This window comes from Pomacea canaliculata, linkage group LG5, assembly GCF_003073045.1.
Source record: "Pomacea canaliculata isolate SZHN2017 linkage group LG5, ASM307304v1, whole genome shotgun sequence".
In the NCBI taxonomy this organism is placed as follows: Eukaryota; Metazoa; Mollusca; class Gastropoda; order Architaenioglossa; family Ampullariidae; genus Pomacea; species Pomacea canaliculata.
Window position 1 is genome coordinate 6,548,757 of NC_037594.1, and position 19,265 is coordinate 6,568,021.

Below are 19,265 nucleotides of genomic sequence, written 5' to 3' on the forward strand. Positions count from 1 at the left end.
TCACTGATAGTGAACATGCATTAAAATGTGTGGAGAATGTGGTGTACATCAATCACGAACTAATATCCCTATACACGCCCCTGCAATAATAATCAATGGTCACTGAAGGTTACCTAAGCAGCAGTTTGGTTTATTGATGTAAAGCACCAAAGGATACATAAATGAACGTAGCGACCAGGCTGAATAGAACTGCCGGTCGATTCTGTGCGAGAACAGGCAGAAAACAAAGTGGTGGACTATCTAAGAGTGACAGATATTACATAGAATTATCAATAATTTGGTGAGTCTAGCTTTAGCCTTCATTGTTCTCATATTTTTTTATTCGTTTACTGCTTGATTTCTAAAATAGCCAAATCTGTCTCTTGCTTGCCGCCATTTTCTACTCATGCAGCAAGGAGAAATGTCGAAACGAAGACTTGACGTTGGTGATTCTGGCGCTGGAAAAAAGTCAAGGTAGCTATGTTTCTCTGCCTAAAGGCTAAACATATGCTAAATTATCTATCATATGTCTTACAGACCGTTTCCTGAAGAAGTTTCAATAGTTTGATATTTAATATAATTGATCGTGAAAAATGCCCACCGCTAACGTAACCCCACCCTGAATAAAATTACTGAATACTATGTAATGTATTAATAGACTATAGCATAAAGAGAAGGCATAAAACAACTGTGATTAAAGAATGAGATCTCTTATTAGGTTCAAGGTGTGTTAATGCATTCTTTTCGGTCTTAGTAATACCGAGCTCACTGAGACTGAGAAGACGACTGTGACAAGTCACTAGCTTTTCACGTTTTTGCATTCTTATGAGCAGATTATTTTTGGATTTTTTTGACAAAAGTTTTCTTGTTTTTTATATATATAGAGATCATCGCGATGGAGATAAGATTAAAGAAGAGAAAGAAAGCAAACCGAAATCGGTTTTTGAACAGTTCAACATTCCACGACCAACACTTCAGATGAATCCCTTTACAGGTAATTTAACAAAGACAACGTGTGCCTTTTGATTGGCTAGTGATTAAATGACATTAATACTGTTGTTAAAAGTTTTGTGAAGAGTGTTCATATAAATCCTGTTTAGTGGTAGTTTTATTACGTTGGCTATTATGAGTGGATAATGCCAAATTGTTGAAAAGTGCATAGAAGCAGTTGTAGTACATAACAAAAGCAAAGTGAATTCTTTTTGAGATGTGCTACCTCCTGAGGCTTTATTTTGCATTTATTCTAGCTGTTATACATAATTTTAGGGTAGTTTTTTTTTTTTAGTTTCTAGTTACTGTTGATAAGTAGCTGCATGTGTGACTTCTGTGACAACTTTCTGATATTGCTGAAAAAGTGAGTTACGAAAAATATCTGCTTAAACATGGGTATTGACTGTGATCCAGAAGAGAATGGAGTTGTTATGCCATTCATTAATCTCCCTTAATGAACTGGGTGATAAGGATATTTTATTCATGCTGCTAAATTTGAAACGTCAAGCTTTGGTATAGCATATTGATCAAATGGAGCATAGATTGCTGGCCTCATATACCAGATATGTCCTTTGTATAAGCACAAATATATAAATACAACAAAAAAATGAAAGTACAATTTTACAAGGTTAATACCCTGTTTAAAGTTTAAAAAATCCCCGAAAGTTACTCTAATTAGATTCAAAGAAGATTGTTACCTTTAATTAATTGCTGTTAATACATTGTGTTAAGGATGTTTAATGTAGAAATGATCTGAAATGGCAGGCTTACCCTTCACGCCACGCTACTATGAACTTTTCAACAAACGCACCCAGCTTCCTGTATGGGAGTACAAATCACAGTTTTTGGAAATGGTTAGCAAGCATCAAATTCTAGTGCTGGTTGGAGAGACAGGATCAGGCAAGACAACTCAGGTATAGGTTTTAACAAAAACTGTCAGATTTTGTGAGTGATTGTTCATAGAAAAATTCAGGTTTTTTTTTTTAGGTGATGTTACTTGGAAATCTTGATTCACCAAATGTTTAAAATTAAAATTACACTTGTTTTGGTATAAAATTTATATCAGTTACAAAGTAGGTGGCAGTGGCTGTCTCCAGAGAAATACTGCATCCATATGTATCCAAAATAATGGTGTAGCACAGAACAATCCAATATACACTTTTGAAAATTTTTTGTAAGAGATTTGTAAAAATCTCAAAATTGTCATGAGCTCCCCACTTGATGCAGCAAAGTCCCCTTAGCTTAGTGGTGTACTTTTTGTGCTGTGTGTGACAAAATTAGCTTAGCTTCAAAGATGATATGTGATCCTATAACTGATGTATGTCCTGTAGATTCCTCAGTGGTGTTTGGAGTGGGTTAGAGCACGCTACCCAAAGAAAGCAGTGGCATGCACACAGCCTCGTCGAGTGGCTGCCATGTCTGTAGCTCAGCGTGTGTCAGAGGAAATGGATGTATGTTTGGGGCAAGAAGTAGGCTACAGCATTCGATTTGAAGACTGCACTTCTGCCAAAACTGTGCTGAAGTAAGTTGTGTGTGCATTTTTTTTCACAGATATTTTAGCAGAACAAAGAAAGCAACAAGTTTCCTGAACAGGCAAAAGGGGTGACTCCTAAATAAAATAGTACTTTTGCAAGTTTATTTTAGGCTGTTTTTTCCCACTTTCCAGATCATGCATGAGTAGAATTGATATTGGTATTTGGTATCAATGAAGAAGCTGTGCTGTATGTTACTCTTCTGCAACAGGTATATGACAGACGGTATGCTGCTAAGAGAGGCTATGTCTGACCCACTGCTTGAGACATATGGAATAATTATCCTTGATGAGGCACATGAACGTACACTGGCCACTGACATATTGATGGGTCTGTTGAAGGAGGTTGCCAAGCAACAGAAAGATCTTAAAATTATTGTCATGAGTGCCACACTTGATGCAGGAAAGTTTCAGGTGAGCTAAAACATCCCTGTTACAGGTTCCCTTGCAGTTTGAATTTTTTATTTGCTAGAACTCAACAAATGTTAGTGGTTAATATAAATATTGTCCATCGCTTTCTTTTAAACATAATGCATTTTGTCTTTAAAACTATAAATCCATATTCCATTGGGATACAGGTGGATGCTGTTGCAGTTGTATAGTCTTACAGTTAAAGGCCGAAGTCGAAATGGGCGTGTTTTCAAATGGTTTCGCCCGTGCGAGGGAAGGTAGGAGTACACGGGGTCAGTACCAGCGGTCAGTCTTCCCTAATTGCTACCCTGGCCCCGAGGCAGGGTGGAGATCGCAGGCGATAAACCGTCTTTCTCAGCCGAGTGAAACGGTTGGCAACTGAACATACTGTCACAGTCAGGGTTAGGACCGGCAATTGAATGTATTCTCCATCAAATAAAATAAAAATAAAATAAAATAAAAAGAAAATAAGGGAGAAAGAGATGAACAGCGGAAATGACACAAACACAAAGACAACTGAATTTTAAAACTTTATTTTTGATGCTTTTCATCTCTCTATATCTTTCTTCACTCATAAGGGTTGATAATATTCACAATATTCAGGTTATTCATCTGGTGACTGACATAAAGTACATCTGTTTGAGTGCAATGTTCGTACCTTTACAAATGGGGAACAATTCACACTTGTAACACCTGTAACACCTGTAACTCAGAGTCCATGTTTGTCTGTTGGTGAGTACAAGGTGAATAAAATTGTAGGTCACGTTCATGCACATGCACAAAATGTTTATTGTGCCAATGTGGGACATGTAAATGATACATTTGTGAAAAGCGCCAGTCTGTAACAGTTTCACTTCAAACAAAACAGTTTTCTCTGACCGACGGGATCAGTGTGATGACAGATGCAAGGCACACATGTGGAAAAACTTCACATCACACTGATGATGTTACTGTGGTAGTATCGACCCACAGTATCGCAGAGAAACTCATTGTGAATGAAATAAAAAAAAAATTGTACTCAAACTAGCACGACGCGGACAGAATGCGAGCCTGGAAGAGTCAGATAGTCACGTGGCCGTTCACTTCATGACGGTGACGTAAGGCAGGGTGAGATGTAGCCACGAGGTGTTATCGTCGTAACAGACAAGTCTTAGAGCGAAACATACGTACTTTGATTACGTAAGAGAAAGGACAATGTTACGCAACGCGAACTAGAAACGAGTGACAATTAGGCAATTGAATTACGTAACACACGCAGAGGCTGATGGGACCTACGTCATACACTAACTGTAGTGTGTGATTGGTTGTAATGGTAGGACACGTGGTATGTCTGACCAATCGAATGCATGAATGCCACGTGCCAGAAGTTTCGATTTTGAGTTTGAAGGCAAACTCGAGGCTTTTTGCGATCAACTCTTGGGGAGGAACATCGAAGTGATTTCTCAGCTCAAAACTTCGCTACCTGGATTTACCAAACAGTGTGACCGGTCTACAATGGAGAAAAACCCAACGCCACTGAAGAAACGCAGTAAGAAAACTTTGGCGGACGGCACTGTTAAAACCTACGAGTATAATGCTGTAACAAAAGATATACGCTTGTTTTTTGATGATGAAGAAGCAAGAAAAATATTTAATGATAAGTTTGAACTTGGGCTAAAAAAATCGGGATGTAAGTCCCGGTCTGCTTTTGTGTCCTCTCTACTGGATAATTTCTTGAGCGGTGAAAGTCCTGAGTTTCCCTGCAGTCAAGATAGTGATAATGTACCCATGCAAGAACAAACATCATCAGCAATCCCATGTTTGTTTGTTGGTGAGCACGACAAGGTGAAGGATATTATTGATCAAGTTCATGCACATTCAGTCTCGTGCACCTCTTCGCTCGAAGTGAATAATTCAACAATGGATGGGCATGTGCTGATCATCACTTTGGGCTGTGCCAACAGACATACTATCATCTGGAGCTCGTCGTCCCCACTAGGTGACAGTTATGTTGCAAATGAAAGAATGTACCTTGCGTACATTACGTCGGTGATCATCCCCATTCAATATAAAAAAATTTCTAATTTTGCCAATTTGGGACATGTGAACGATACATTTTTGAGGAAAAGGCTGCCACGGTTTTCTGCAGTCGTTGACGTCTTGAAGCGCCAGTCCGTCGCAGCTGCACTTGCAGCAGAACAGTCTCCTGTGGCCGACGGGATCAGTGTGATGACAGATGCACGGCACGCTTGTCGGAAAAATTCGTATCACACTGATCATGTTACTTTAGGACTGTCGACTCACAAGGTTGTAAACCTCCAGCATATCACCAAAGAGGACGACGTGTGCACCCAGCGGCACGAGGCAGTGGGATGTGAGAGGATGTATGCAAGTATGAATGAGTCAGGTGTTAGAATTCAAGAACACGTTCACGATCGTAACGTGACAATAAATAAGTTAGTAAAAAATAAAGGTGTTAGAAACATCAACGAGAGGTGGCACGTCGCTAAGAGTATCAAAGCTGGGATGAAAAAACTGGCGCAAGGTAGTAAAGTCAACATCGGCAAGACGTGGCATCCTCAGCTCAGCGACAAGACAGCAGCGGTCAGAGATCATGTGTACTGGTGTATAGATCATTGCGATAGCGACCCTGTGAGACTTAGGCACTTGTTGGATGGATGTATTACACATTTCCAAAACATCCATGACCAGTGTAACCAAGCCTCACCTTGCAGGCAATCGCTCTATATACCGTCTCTAATAGTGCTGACTGATCCTGCTGCTGTCAAGCTGCTGAGCGACTTTCTACACGGCCATGTTTTGTATAAACATCCTGAGGACTACGTGATGTCTAGGGACACATTTTATGTTGAAAGTTTTAATAATATATGTCTGATGTATCTGCCTAAGCGTGTTCATATTAAAAGCCCGATGCACTATGACATGCGCATGGGTCTCGCTGTTTTAGACTGGAATGAACACGTTGATAGAGACTCTACTTCAAATTACAACAAAGCAAGTGTACAGCACAATCGGAGACAACTTGGACAACGCACATTAAAAAAGAAAACTTATAATTTAGTAGAGGATATCTGGAGATGTGTCGTTGAACAATACAAATTTGATTCCGAACATGAGGAAAATATGTTAATTGAAACAGACAGTAGTTCGGATGAAGATTCGGAAATTAATAATATAATTTAAATAACAAATTCCAACCATCATTCATTAATGAGATAATAATTTACCATCAATGTTTGTACTTTCAAAACTGAATTGTTGTTACCACGGTACAGCTCCACACCGATAAATGTATTGTCTATATAGACATGTTCCTTCCAGTCTAAAACTGCAAGACCCACTCGTATGTTATCGCTGATTTTTATCTTGTTCACTTTACATGTTTGTTATTCTGTGATATCAATTGAAGGATGAGTAATAGTGTTAAATTTTGTGCTTCCATTGTTATACTGGTGATTTTGCTTTGTTATGTATCAATCTGTACGGCAGTGCCTCCAGCCACTGATTTTGTTTGAAAATTCAGTTGTTTTTATGTTTGTGTCACTTGCGCTGTTCATTCTTCTCTGTTTTGTATATTCTAGTTTTGTTTGTTGGTGGAGAATACATTCAGTCCTAACCCTGACAGTGTGTTCAGTTGGAAACCGTTTCACTTCAGCTTTCTGACCGCCAACACAAGTACTCAGCTCAGAAAGACATTGCATTGCTAGGCTAGAGCCTGTGACAGTAGGTTCACATAGAAGTCGTTTCGCCTCACCGCTCAGACCCTGCGGCAAGTACAATGGTCGGAGGAGGAAGAAGTTTTATTGCCAGGCAGGTCGGCGGTGTCTCTGATCTCTACCCCGCCTTTGTCCAGGTACAGTAGTAATTTGAAACGACTGGACACAAATAGCATCGCGTGTACTCCTACCTTCCCTCGCACGGGCGATACCACTGTCTTCTGTCCTGACAGAAAACTTCGGCCTTTAAGAGTTATGGATTTCAAGGCAGAAAATTGCTGGTCTGTGCTTGCTTGAGCAAGCTACTGAAAATACCATTTATCTGCCATGCCACGTAACCCATGTTTATGGAGGAAAGGGGAATGCGACAGAAAGGGTAGGGGGTGATCTCTGCTTTTGTGCCCTAGACATTGTGGAACACAATTTGGAGTGTTTGGCAGGGGTACAGACTGGTTATTTACTTTTGTGGCCTAATGTCTGATACTATTGCAGTCTGTGTTCTTATTTGTGTTTCCTCACAGTGTATTGCAGTATTTTTTGTTTTCTAACAGCAATACTTTGACAATGCACCTCTAATGAGCGTACCTGGCAGGACCCATCCTGTGGAAATCTTTTATACTCCTGAACCAGAGAGGGACTATCTTGAGGCAGCCATTCGTACAGTCCTTCAGATTCATATGTGTGAGGAAGATGAGGGGGACATTCTGCTTTTCCTTACAGGCCAGGAGGTTTGTGAATGTTTGTATGTTCATAAGTCATTCTATTGCTAGAAGAATATATTGATTTATATACCTAACTGTTAAGGAAAGTAAAACAGCTAGGTAGAGGGTATGGGTGCCATCACATAAAGCTGGCCCCAAGATAAATAGTGTCTCTAGCACCTCATTCCCTAATGATGTGAAAAGGTTAGTGGGTGACCTTTTACCTTCTGTAATATTAATTTCAGTTGCCATTTGTGAAACAGTAAACCATTGTGTATCTAGAGTACTAAAGAAAATTTGTATTGTTTTTCATCAAGGAAATTGATGAGGCTTGCAAGCGGATTTCCCGTGAAGTGGAAAATCTTGGGCCAGATATTGGTGAACTCAAATGCATTCCTCTGTATTCCACACTGCCGCCTAATTTACAGCAGCGAATTTTTGAATCTGCTCCTCCTCGCAAACCGAATGGTGCTGTGGGGCGCAAAGTGGTTGTATCAACCAACATTGCTGAAACATCGTTGACTATTGATGGTGTGGTCTTTGTCATTGATCCTGGCTTTGCCAAACAGAAGGTACGTTTTATTGGGGTCAGAGATAGGTCCAGAAAAAGGTGGATTCTGGGGTGCCATGGTCAAAAAGTAACACCATTGTAACTTTGAAAAAAAATTATGTGAGCTAAAATCTGTTATTGTGTAATTCATTAAATCATAAAAAGTAGTCTGAAGTGTACTTACAGCTTATGTCTTTAAGAGAGAGAGAAGTGGTTTGTTGGTAGCCACTTACATCACCTCTTGAGTTTTTTTTAATAACTCTTAAATATTGTTGACAAAATACATTGCAGCGATAGACTCATTCAGTACTTACCTATTGTGTATTAACTGTTAAGGAGCTATTTAAGTTTTTAACTCTGCACACAGGTGTACAATCCTCGTATCCGAGTGGAGTCTTTGTTGGTGACTGCCATCAGCAAAGCCAGTGCTCAGCAGCGTGCAGGCAGAGCCGGGAGAACACGTCCAGGCAAATGCTTTCGCCTGTACACAGAAAAGGCTTACAAACAGGAGATGCAGGAGAACACATATCCTGAGATTCTTCGTTCCAATTTGGGGTCTGTGGTTCTTCAGCTGAAAAAACTGGGCATCGATGACCTTGTGCACTTTGATTTTATGGACCCTCCTGGTATGCTTACATGTGGTTATTCTGGATTCTTTGGTGCTTTTGTATCGGTATCTGTTGTAGGATATTTATGTTTTTAGCTGTATATGGTTTAAACTGTGGTACACTGAGAATGTTTTTACAAAATTATGACTGCCCCACTTCTGCAGAGACTGTAACATTTATAAACTGCTTATTTAAGTACATCTTTAGTCTGCTTTGTGTAGATTTGGGAATAGTTATTTTCTGTAAACCATGTTTGTCTTGCTAATGTGTCATTCAGCACCTGAAACACTCATGCGAGCTTTGGAGCTGTTGAACTACTTGGCAGCACTTGATGACGATGGAGAACTGACAGAACTAGGATCCATGATGGCCGAGTTCCCTCTTGATCCCCAGCTTGCCAAGATGGTGATTGCTTCTTGTGACTCCAACTGCAGCAATGAAATCCTCTCCATCACTGCCATGCTTTCAGGTATCTGTTTATATAGATTTGTGTACTATGTGGGTAGACTTTGTTAGTGTTACAGGATTTTCTATTGTTTATTTTGAGTTGCTGGTGAAAATGGTTGTTGCTTACCTATTAGACCAATAGTATTCTATAATGTTAGGAAAACATATGGGGGATCATTTAGGTGAAAGCACTTTTTTATTGTTCTTGTGGCAAACACACATGCCTAGAAAATAAAAGGGATGCCATATATATACATCGTTCCAAATGAGATTCAGTATATTTTATAGCCACCCAGGTCAACTTATCTAAGATTGGCAAAACAGCTTATTGGTCTATTCCCTCCCAAGGGAGCAGGAATAACTTCCACATGTGGAGTTAAGTACTGTCTCTCAAGCTTATGCTTAGGACATGGTCCTTTGAGGTAGTGGTGGTTGGTCTCCGATACTATGAGGACTTGATGTTTAGTCCCCAGTTCTGTCATGACGTGCGCTAACGGCCCGGGGAACGGGAACTGCGGTTCCCCCTACCCACACGTTTATAGTGCCGCAGTGTTTTGTGCGACCCACCGAGGCCAAGAAGGCTGCAGACGAGGCCAAGATGAGGTTTGCCCACGTGGATGGAGACCACCTGACCCTTCTGAATGTCTACCATGCCTTCAAGCAGAGTGAGTACACACAAAGACCGCACGCAAATGGTTTTTTCCTGTTTTCTTTCTTTGGATAAAGATTTTGGGATAACTGTCAATAGTGAGATCATGTGTTGCTACAAAGTTATTTTGAGAGCTCTGGCTGCAACAGTTTACGGAACCTAAGGACGTTTAGATGGAAATTTACTCTTATCCCAAACTTGGCAGATTGTGAACGTTTTCAGTGTCACATGTTTATCTTTGTTTCAAAAGATCATGAAGATCCTCAGTGGTGTTATGACAACTTCATCAATTATCGCTCCCTTAAATCAGCTGACAACGTGCGTCAACAGCTGGCCCGCATCATGGACCGCTTCAACCTCAGGCGGTCCTCCACAGAATTTACTTCTCGTGACTACTATCTCAACATTCGCCGAGCTCTTGTGTGTGGCTTCTTCATGCAGGTGTGTTTCCTATTCTTCACAGCTACATGTGCTGTCATTTGTTGTGCAGTCTCATTGGTTTGATTTTAGTTTTAGGATGTCAGTGTCCTGTTATTTTATGAAAGCTTTCGGAATAAAGTTTCTAGAAGGGAGTGAGTGCTTGTAAGTAAAAAAGTGATTTACGTGAACAAGACTGTCATTGTCATGTCTAAGTGTATTATTGTCCCACCTGTTTCCAGGTAGCCCATTTAGAGCGCACAGGCCATTATCTCACCGTCAAGGATAACCAGGTAGTGCAGCTGCATCCGTCAACAGTACTGGACCACAAGCCAGAGTGGGTGTTATACAATGAATTCGTCTTGACCACCAAGAACTATATTCGAACTGTCACAGATATTAAACCAGAATGGTGAGTCTGTGTTTTATTTTGAGAAGAAAATAAGGTCCAAGCACAAGGAGAAAACATTGTAAGGTTCCATGGCTGACATTTAAAATTTAATATAAATTATCATATATGCTTAGGTAAAAAATGTCTTAATGTTGAGTAAAGTTATGTTTCTCTATCACACTAGCTGTTCTTGCACTGACATCATTTGAGTCCTGACTATGCACACTTGTGTTGACTCTAATGTGTTTCATACAGTTGCTGGTGCTCGGGCATCTTGTTCACCATGGGAAGCAAACTTCAATTTGCCTATCTAGTCAATTTAGTGATGCTGTCTTTCTAGCTCTTCAGCCTATGGCTTCTACATATGCCTTCTCTTTGTAAACTTCAGCTCTGCCTTCGACATCACCATGCAAAAACTCTTTTATAAGCTTTCAGCCTTTGGTCTGTCCTAATCCATCTACTTTTGAATCCTACTCCATCCTGCACCTCCCCTGAAATAGTCATTAAAGTCATCCAACATCTTGGTGGTCAATAAAGGCACACCCCAAGGCTGTGTCCTTTTTCCTGGAAATGGTGGGCATCATTAAGGCATGTTTCTCTTGAAATGTCACTTGGCAAATAAATTCTTAAATTATTTAGATGTATTGCACCATTTATTATTACATAGAGGTAGAAACTATCTAAAACTTGCTCTGCTTTGAAAATACGAAAACTACCCTTAAACTTTAGTTTACATAAAACTGATGGCAAAGCAGATGCCACAGGAATTTTATTAGACTACTTGTGGGATTTGTTAAAGTTCTGTTATTCCAGATGTAGATATCATGTGCTGATCTTTGTCTGATGCATTTATTATTACAGGCTTATAAAGTTGGCGCCACAGTACTATGACATGACTAACTTCCCCATCTGTGAAGCTAGACGTGTGCTAGAGCGGATCATTGCAAAGCTCCAGAGTCGCCAAAATGATGAAAGTCATTGATACAGTGCTGCAATTAAAAACTTCACAGATTCTTGAAAATGTTTTTCTTCTTTAAGGAAGTGCTTCCTTTTGCAAGCATGACCTAAATGAAAAGGCTTCCTGTGTCTCACTTAAGCAACTAAACTAGGTAGCCACTGCTACTTTAGTTTTCATCCCAGTACTTGGCATTGCAGCATTTGTTGGACATCATGAAAAGTGTGCAAGCAGCCACCTGCTTAACAGATCGTGTATTTTTAGACGTCTGCATGGATGTTTAGATGCACAGTGGGTTTTTTTCTTCAGCTTCTGCTTGTATATGAAGAAAATTCAGTAAGCTTCATGTGCTGCCCATTTCATCCAGCAATTTAAAAAAGAATAATGCATCATGAGAGACATAACATCGGATTCTCATTCTCTTGACAAATGGTGGTGCACAACAGTATGCAGAAGCATTGTAATGGGGATTATTGCCTCTTCTGTGCAGAATTTACTGACTACATGTAAAGTTTGGTTTTGTGTTTTCTGGGGAGAGCATGAGCTATTGGGTGTGTGTGGCTCTTGATTATGCATGCAAGTCTGTTGAGGTTTTAAAGGGAGAATTGAAAACAGTGGATGCAGACATGATTGGCAAGAGAGAATTGGGGAAGTGAAATGAAGGGAAGATAATGTTTAAATGGTTTACTGGCGTTGATTTACTTCTATACAGATTCTGCTTTTGTACTTTAAGCCATGAAAACAAAGCAAGGGTTTCCCATATTTTCTGAATTCATCTTCTCTTAGCAGGCAGGGTGCTGTAATGAGTGCATTTTTATATTTTAAAAACTGAAAATCAAATGACATTTTACAAAGAATGCAGTTCTTTAAAAAAAATTATAAGAGACCTATCTTTCCATTTAAATGCTGATAAATGTGTGTACTTGATGACACCTTTAAGAGGATTTGTTATTGAGATGCGATGTTCTTCATCTTCTGAATTTAAACGTACTGTCCCAGAAATACTAACTTAGGACGCAACCTTGGAGGAGGGGGGGGGGGGCTTACAAATGGCAGTTTTTGTTTTGTATCACAACTTCAAAAAGTCATTTTAAATGATAGTGTGCATCGCGAACTATTTTCCCTGGACTGCTGTCAGATGATTTTTTCCAGTTAACTGCTAAAACGAAGCATGAGACGAGAAAGCTTCTGGTTTAGTCACATTCTTTGTTTAGGCTTGACGAGACTAACAGCGGATCACTTCACAAGAGGCTAAGCATTGTCTTGGCAGACAGACGGCAATCCACCTATACACGTCCTTGGTGTGCATCATGACTTAACAAAGCTATGAGAATTTAGATGTGTTAGAAGTGGGGCATACATTTATTTTTATTGCATTAACATATTAAATGCTTATTTCATTTTACGTTTTCCATTGTGCCATCATTTTTTTATCAACTAGGAGCCAATCCCTGTACAATAGCTATCAAAGAAGGCTACTTATATGGTGTTCAAAGATATGCTAAAATTTCATTTGTTTCCTCTCCTCAGAAAAAGGTTTACTCCACAAAACAAATTTGTTATGCTTCATGTTTCGTTATTATTAAATGTACTTACACTCATGTGTTTAATTTTGGTCTTTGATGACTTGCTGGTCTAAAATTACTAGCAAGTTCCTGTTGCTTCTTAGAATACAAAATGGACTGTCAAACTGTTTTAAGAAATGTCATGTGGACATTTAGGTGTTGCAGTTTTATTATTTTATTTTGACATATAAATGAGAAATCTGAAACTGTTTTACTCACTAATTTAAAATATCTCTGTCAAGATATAGCCACAAAGCTACAATATTTAGAAGAGGTATTTATAGAAGATCAGTCTTTTATTTATCAATAAACAAAAATAACTTACAATGAAGCTCAAACATTAATCTGTTTTATCCATGCTGAGTGTCAGCATTATGGAGGCTGCCATTGTAACCGATTCAGACCCTTAATGAACTATAAACACTAACCCTTATAATGCTACAAAGTTAAGAGAAAGGATTGTGATGAAAAAAAATTTTCTAATTGTAATTTATGCATTATATGTGGACTACCTAAGCCACGGTTGTCCTTCTATATGGATCTGAGACATGGCGTAAGACAAACACCATCACCAAGAAGATTCAGACATTCATCAACAGATGTGCGCCACATCTTCAACTAATGGGCCTGAGAAGATCTCCAACAGCAGTTTGTGGAAAAGAACTAACCCGAATGCCACTAACCAAGACATCAAAAAGCACAAATGAGGCAGGATAGGACACTGCGCAAACCAGCTGACACCATTTGCCAGGCATGCACTTGACTAGAACCCTCAGGGGACTAGAAAAGTTGGGAAACTAAAGCCAACTTGGAAAAGAACAGTAGGAAGGAAGGCACACATAGGCACAACCGAAGGGAGCTGCCCAAAACCGGGTCCGCTGGTGAGGTGGTGTTGCGGCTCAATATGCTCCTCGAGGATTTACAAGAAATATAAACTGTCTGGTTAGTATTTATTTATACATTTTTTTGCTCGCTACTAAATATGCACCATTAGTGAAACAATTACCGTTTGTCACACTAGGGACAACTATACAACAAATTTTTAAAATGTGCACAGCTTATAAATTTAACTGGCTTGAATTTGTGACAGGAAAAAACAGCTAGGAAGGACGATCTGGATGTGGAATCCACGTGAAACCGTGTTTGAACGTTCCTTTCCACTTTCCAGGCCATGTGGTTAGCGCTTAAAACCGTCACTTTATCCACGTATGCTGAAGGGGCTTTAGTTACAAGGTTTTGTATTTCAAGTCGACCTTAATTTTATGCGATGAGCCTGAGGTCATATTTAGCCACTGAAGCTGATACGTGCATTCAGTCGCGCGGTAAGAGTGACTACTGCCACCTGTGAGACAGACGTGCACTACCTGAGGTCAGGTCACGGGGACGTCGACTAGCCGAAGTAGGTCAATGAACTGTCGTGACTTTGTGCACGCAGCGCACGCGTGAGCCTGACCTTGGGAACAGCGTTTTTCACATGGTATGTAGGTAACTTTGCTGTCACAAAGCCACGGGACCTTTATGTAGACATGGCTAATTCTTTATCAGCTCGTTTACATCTATAGCCGCCCTTATCGATCCTACCGGGATGAAAACAATAACTGCAGCGGCGGGATGACTGTTTCCAGTGGGACTGCGAAAATTTCGTTATTCTAATCTGAAAGTGTCATCTCCTTTTAACACACACAAAATATAAAGCAATAGGTATTCAAGACGAAACCACCTTTATCGTATGAAAAATGGTAAAAACGTTATTGCAAATGGTTCCTGTCACAGGACACAGACAATTGGTTGTCACCACTAATGTCATGAATCGCTGGAGCGGAGGATGGGGCGAAATTCAGGTGTCCTTTAACCTGGCAGTTGCAATGTGACTGAAGATTAATAAGAGGTTGCAAACGGTGTACACCTGCTGTTGGGCCGGGACGCTAGAGCTGTGTCAAACGTCAACGTAAAGCGTCCACATACTCCCCCCCTCCCCCCCCAAAAAAACAGGGCCCCGCTGTCCAGGGAACATTGGCTGTATATAGTGATTGCAATGTACGTGAAGTTAATTATGGTAGAATAGATCACTTTATGAGCAAAGCACGGTGTAGAGGGCGGGTGGCGATTGAAACCTAATAAAATATTGTTCGTTTGCACAAAGCTGCGTTTTTATTTTCCCCCTTTGAAACCTTGTGTCCTTGTTGCTGAACACAAGCTGTCAGACTGTCAGCGTAGGGCACGCTCGTGTTTACTATCGTTACCCTGACGTCGTGTATGAATACTTAAATGAGACAACGCAAATGGTCACTCGGATCGAGCTCGAGAATATATATGTTCCTTTAACTTTGTGGTGTACAGTCCTATATATGCTTCTTATTTAGAACAGTATATATAATAAAGTTAAAGTACAGTTTGGGTGTGACACGCCGTGCCAGCAACATCTACTACTACTAATGAGGATCTGCATAGCGCCTTTCCAAAAATTTACTCAGAAAATAAACGTGAAAAATAAACATATATGCCCCGGAGTAACATATACCCCTACCAAACATATGTAGCTTTCTTTCTGGTGATGAAAATAATATTCCTGCCAAATTTGGCAAACGGTGCTGTTTTGCATGAGGTCTGACACAGAACAACAAACAACGCGCTGCCAGACTGCTCTTTCCCAGGGTTGCAAGAAAATTAAATGTTTTTGTCAAAGAAGCAATATAAACATTTATAGCACATATAGGTTATTTATATTTAGATTTGCATGCTTGAAAGTTAGAACGGCTTCTTTTTATCATTATTTTTATAGACTGTTGTAAACTGCTTGTCTTTGGCGATTATACTCATGGATTGTAATAGCTAGGGATGGATTTGTCAGCGTCGTGTGCTCAGTTAAAACGGAAACCTAATGAATTCGCTAGCATGGCATAGAAGGTGTCTGTAGAAAGAACCATATTTGTGAAGAATCAGTAAGGGCTTAGAATTAAGTGGCAACAAGACCAGGAAGATGACTGATCATTGCACAAACATCATCGCTTGTTGACACGAGTATATCGGCCTCGTCTTGGTTAGTAGGTCACGCAACGTCTAAAAAGAACAATGCGACGTCTGGCGTTTTGTAGTTGGCTTGCGTCTGCCGGTCTACCGTCTGCTCTTCCAAGGTGAAACCAACAACAGTTTAAGGATCCAGCTTTCCAGACAACTGTTCCGTTCAATCTGTGCTGACTATTCAATCGTCATTGTGAGCAGCCATATCAGAATCCCGTTGTTTGAACTCATCCCATACTCAGCGGATCCTTCTTCTTTATCAGGTGGGATGCAAATGTCATCATGTCTGTCGTCACAGTAGCATGTCGCATGCCTAACAGTTCGATGGAATGTGTACAGAGAAGCTGGCATGTGTAGCATATCCAGTAAAGTCTCTTTTCTAACAAATATATGCCTACAAAATTTTGATTATTGCTGCCAGTTGATACAGGACTGCTAATATCATCATGCAGAACTCTTATTACAACTGTAGCGTCACAAAAATTATGGCAGTGCCAGCTGCCTGCATCTCGTTGGTCTTTGATAGTCTAGACCGTGTAAACATATCAGTTAACTTTCAAGATGTCACGGTTTGGGGCTTACATTGTGCTAACAGGGAGGAGTTACTCCCTCGGATTTCGGGGAAGAACTTGAGCTTGTTACATGTTCAGCAAATAAAAGATTAACTTGATCCCTCATTTTTCTAATTGACCAGGTATGCTACTGGTACATAAAAAATATCTCCCCCTCCCCTGTGGTTTTAAATACCTTATCCTGCATTTTGCATCCCAAATCTGTGCACTTTGGCATAAACGCCTTTATGAACTAATGAGAAAAGCAGGTAAATTTTGGGTAGATCTCACTATATTTTCTACAGTGTGTTAATTGTAATTGTTGTTTACTCAATTTTATATTATGCAAAGTTCATTGACTGATAAATATTAGTATTATAAACCATTTTCATTATTTTTGGGAAGTAGATAGGGTGATTTAAATTTGTGGTGGCAAGGTAGGAATTATTTTTATCAGAATAATGGAAATGAGCTCTTACTATTCCAAACCAATTTTTGGAATGATCGAGCATATTTTGACAGAGCTTAGACTAAGTATTCTCAGCAAGAAGTAAATTGCAGTTTGAAGAAGTAAATAACATTTGTTTGCAGATATACCTCCTTTTGTACAAGTTTTAAAATATGTGCAAAATATTACATTTTATTTTATTGGTGTTTATTTTTTTGCAGGGTTTTGATCAGCACGTGACACTGGAGCACTGCCAGAACGGCCGACTTGGCGTCAAGGCCGTTGCTGGCTTGGATGCCATCCTTCTTGACTGGGAGGACTGCATCTTCTTGGTTGGGCAGAGAAATAGGGATGCATATAAACTGTTCAGCCTCTCAGAAAGTCAAGACTACAGCAGACCTTGTATAGGGTCAGATTTCATGAGGCTAGATTTTGTGTTCCTCCAGCGAGTAAGTGGAGACAAAGCCAGGCTCCAAAGGGACCTCAACGCAGCTTTTCCTTGTGTTCCAGATCTTGAAACCTTCCGCAGTGTGCTAGACAACAAAACCTGATTATTTCTGACCTTGTTTGTTTTGGACAGTTTACTAGCAAAGACATTTTGCTAACCCAGAAAAGTGACAATTAGGACTTCGCGGTTAGTGTTATCTGAACTATTTTTTCTCAACATAGTTCCAAGTCAACTTTCTTTTACAAGACTTTTCATTTTGTTTTGGCTATCACACTGACTGCTCATCCATTTTAAAAATCTGGATCCAAAATTGGACTATAGTCTGTTCTGAGGACAAAAGCAGCGCTTACCCTAAACAGATTTTTCAAATCTTGTTAAGGATAATATTTTCCTGTGCTGCAATCTTCAAGGGTGAACCACCAATCTTTTGGATTAATACAGCTATTTCAGGCATCTTCAAGGAAGTTATTTCCCTTGCCATGGTTGTAGAAGTGCCAGAAGGGGCGTTAAAGCCAAAGTACATCGCTTTGTCCAGGTATCCTTGAGATTATTGGCAATATTTTTAAGTTTGAGATTGAATGTGCACATGTATATAGAAAGGATGAAAAGATAAAAACATAAATGATAGGTATTGAAAGTGTAAACTAATTAATTTTATTTAGGAATGAATTATATTTGCAAGAACTAATTACAAATTTTGCAGTGCAAAAATATATTGCAACCCTAATCATGTTTTGAATTCATTGTCCTGCAAACTAATACTTTCATTTGCTAGACCTTAACATAGACCTGCACACAATTAATCACCTACATAAAGGAAATATAGAGGAAGCAGGTAGCTCAGTGGTCAGAGAACTGGCATCCAAACCCATTAGTGCACAGGTTTGATACTCATGTGACGCAGCAAGCTTCCTCCTAGACAACCCAATTGTCAGGAATGAGTACTTAACTCTCTATGGAGTAGGGAAGGGTAAGATGGCGAGGGAGAGAAGATTGGCACTGCCCTCACATAAAACTGGCCCCAATCTCAGTCCCTAACAACCTGAAGGTTGTAGGTAATGTCTTCCACCAGCACTGAACATTAAGAGGGCCTTCGTGGCAGGCCTTCATTAATTAATAGCTTTGCAATTTTGGTATATAACAAAACCTCATCTGTTAAGTCTGCATTTCACTGATCAGCAAATAGGTTATTAATAGCTTATATATTTGTACCACAACATGTTTGTCCCATTTCAGAATACACAATTGTTGAGTGCTGTATCATGCTTTTAATAAAAGAGCAAGTTAGATTTGATGTTGGAATTAGTGATTAATGATTTGAGGTCATTTATGTTTCTAGAAAGCGGAAATGGGAGGAGAGTGCTTGGAAAGATGGTCACGATGTATATGACCAACGTCGGACTTCAGGGGCATCACCTGCCAGAAACATTACCCCAGCAGAAAGCAGGCCAGTCCGCATGCTGCGAGAAATTGTCTCTTCCAGTGAAAATGGAACAGCATCAGGCTCTGCAGAACCACCAGTAAATGTCTGGGGAGAATTTAAAGACCGCAGCCACTTTGTAGAAATGCATTTGGTGTGAGCTGAGGAATCTTATCCAGCATAGGAAGCAACACATATGTAGCTTTCTGTGAGCAATGCCACCTTCTCACTGCTGTGTACTACATCAAGATAGAATTAAAGTTTTCTTTGATTTATATTTCATTTTGACTTTTTCTTCCCTTTTAATTGTGCAGCTGGAGTATGGTTGCAGTATGCTTTAAGTTGAGAAAATGATTGTTTCACAATTATTGCAATAGATCAGAATCAAACAAAAAATATATTAATTGAACCAAAATACTGAAACTCATGAGGTAATTTACATTTCACATACTTATTTTATAAAGCAC

At 39.7% G+C, this 19,265-nt stretch overlaps 1 protein-coding gene across 2 annotated transcripts; it reads left to right on the plus strand.

Moving 5' to 3' along the window:
- The first annotated feature begins 295 nt into the window (after positions 1-295).
- LOC112564182 (putative pre-mRNA-splicing factor ATP-dependent RNA helicase PRP1) lies at positions 296-19,073 on the plus strand. Of its 2 annotated transcripts, XM_025238826.1 has the most exons (15): positions 296-453; positions 864-973; positions 1,735-1,883; positions 2,301-2,491; positions 2,713-2,914; positions 7,179-7,355; positions 7,646-7,900; positions 8,246-8,504; positions 8,764-8,955; positions 9,476-9,598; positions 9,833-10,023; positions 10,242-10,411; positions 11,252-13,852; positions 17,152-17,913; positions 18,718-19,073. In XM_025238826.1, the coding sequence occupies exons 1-13, from the start codon at positions 386-388 to the stop codon at positions 11,370-11,372; spliced, it is 2,208 nt and encodes a 735-aa protein (XP_025094611.1). In that variant the 5' UTR covers positions 296-385; the 3' UTR covers positions 11,373-13,852; positions 17,152-17,913; positions 18,718-19,073. The 2 variants fall into 2 exon arrangements, with proteins under 2 accessions (XP_025094611.1, XP_025094612.1); XM_025238827.1 differs by lacking the exons at positions 10,242-10,411; positions 11,252-13,852; positions 17,152-17,913; positions 18,718-19,073 and having other exon boundaries at positions 9,400-9,598; positions 9,833-9,974.
- Positions 19,074-19,265: the final 192 nt, after the last annotated feature.

Bases quoted from the DNA above. Each gene is read 5' to 3' on its own strand.
- LOC112564182 (XM_025238826.1), top strand. From the start codon at position 386: ATGCAGCAAGGAGAAATGTCGAAACGAAGACTTGACGTTGGTGATTCT. The intron at 2,492-2,712 runs GTAAGTTGTGTG...CTTCTGCAACAG, and splicing joins TCTGCCAAAACTGTGCTGAA to GTATATGACAGACGGTATGC. The intron at 10,412-11,251 runs GTGAGTCTGTGT...TTATTATTACAG, and splicing joins ACAGATATTAAACCAGAATG to GCTTATAAAGTTGGCGCCAC.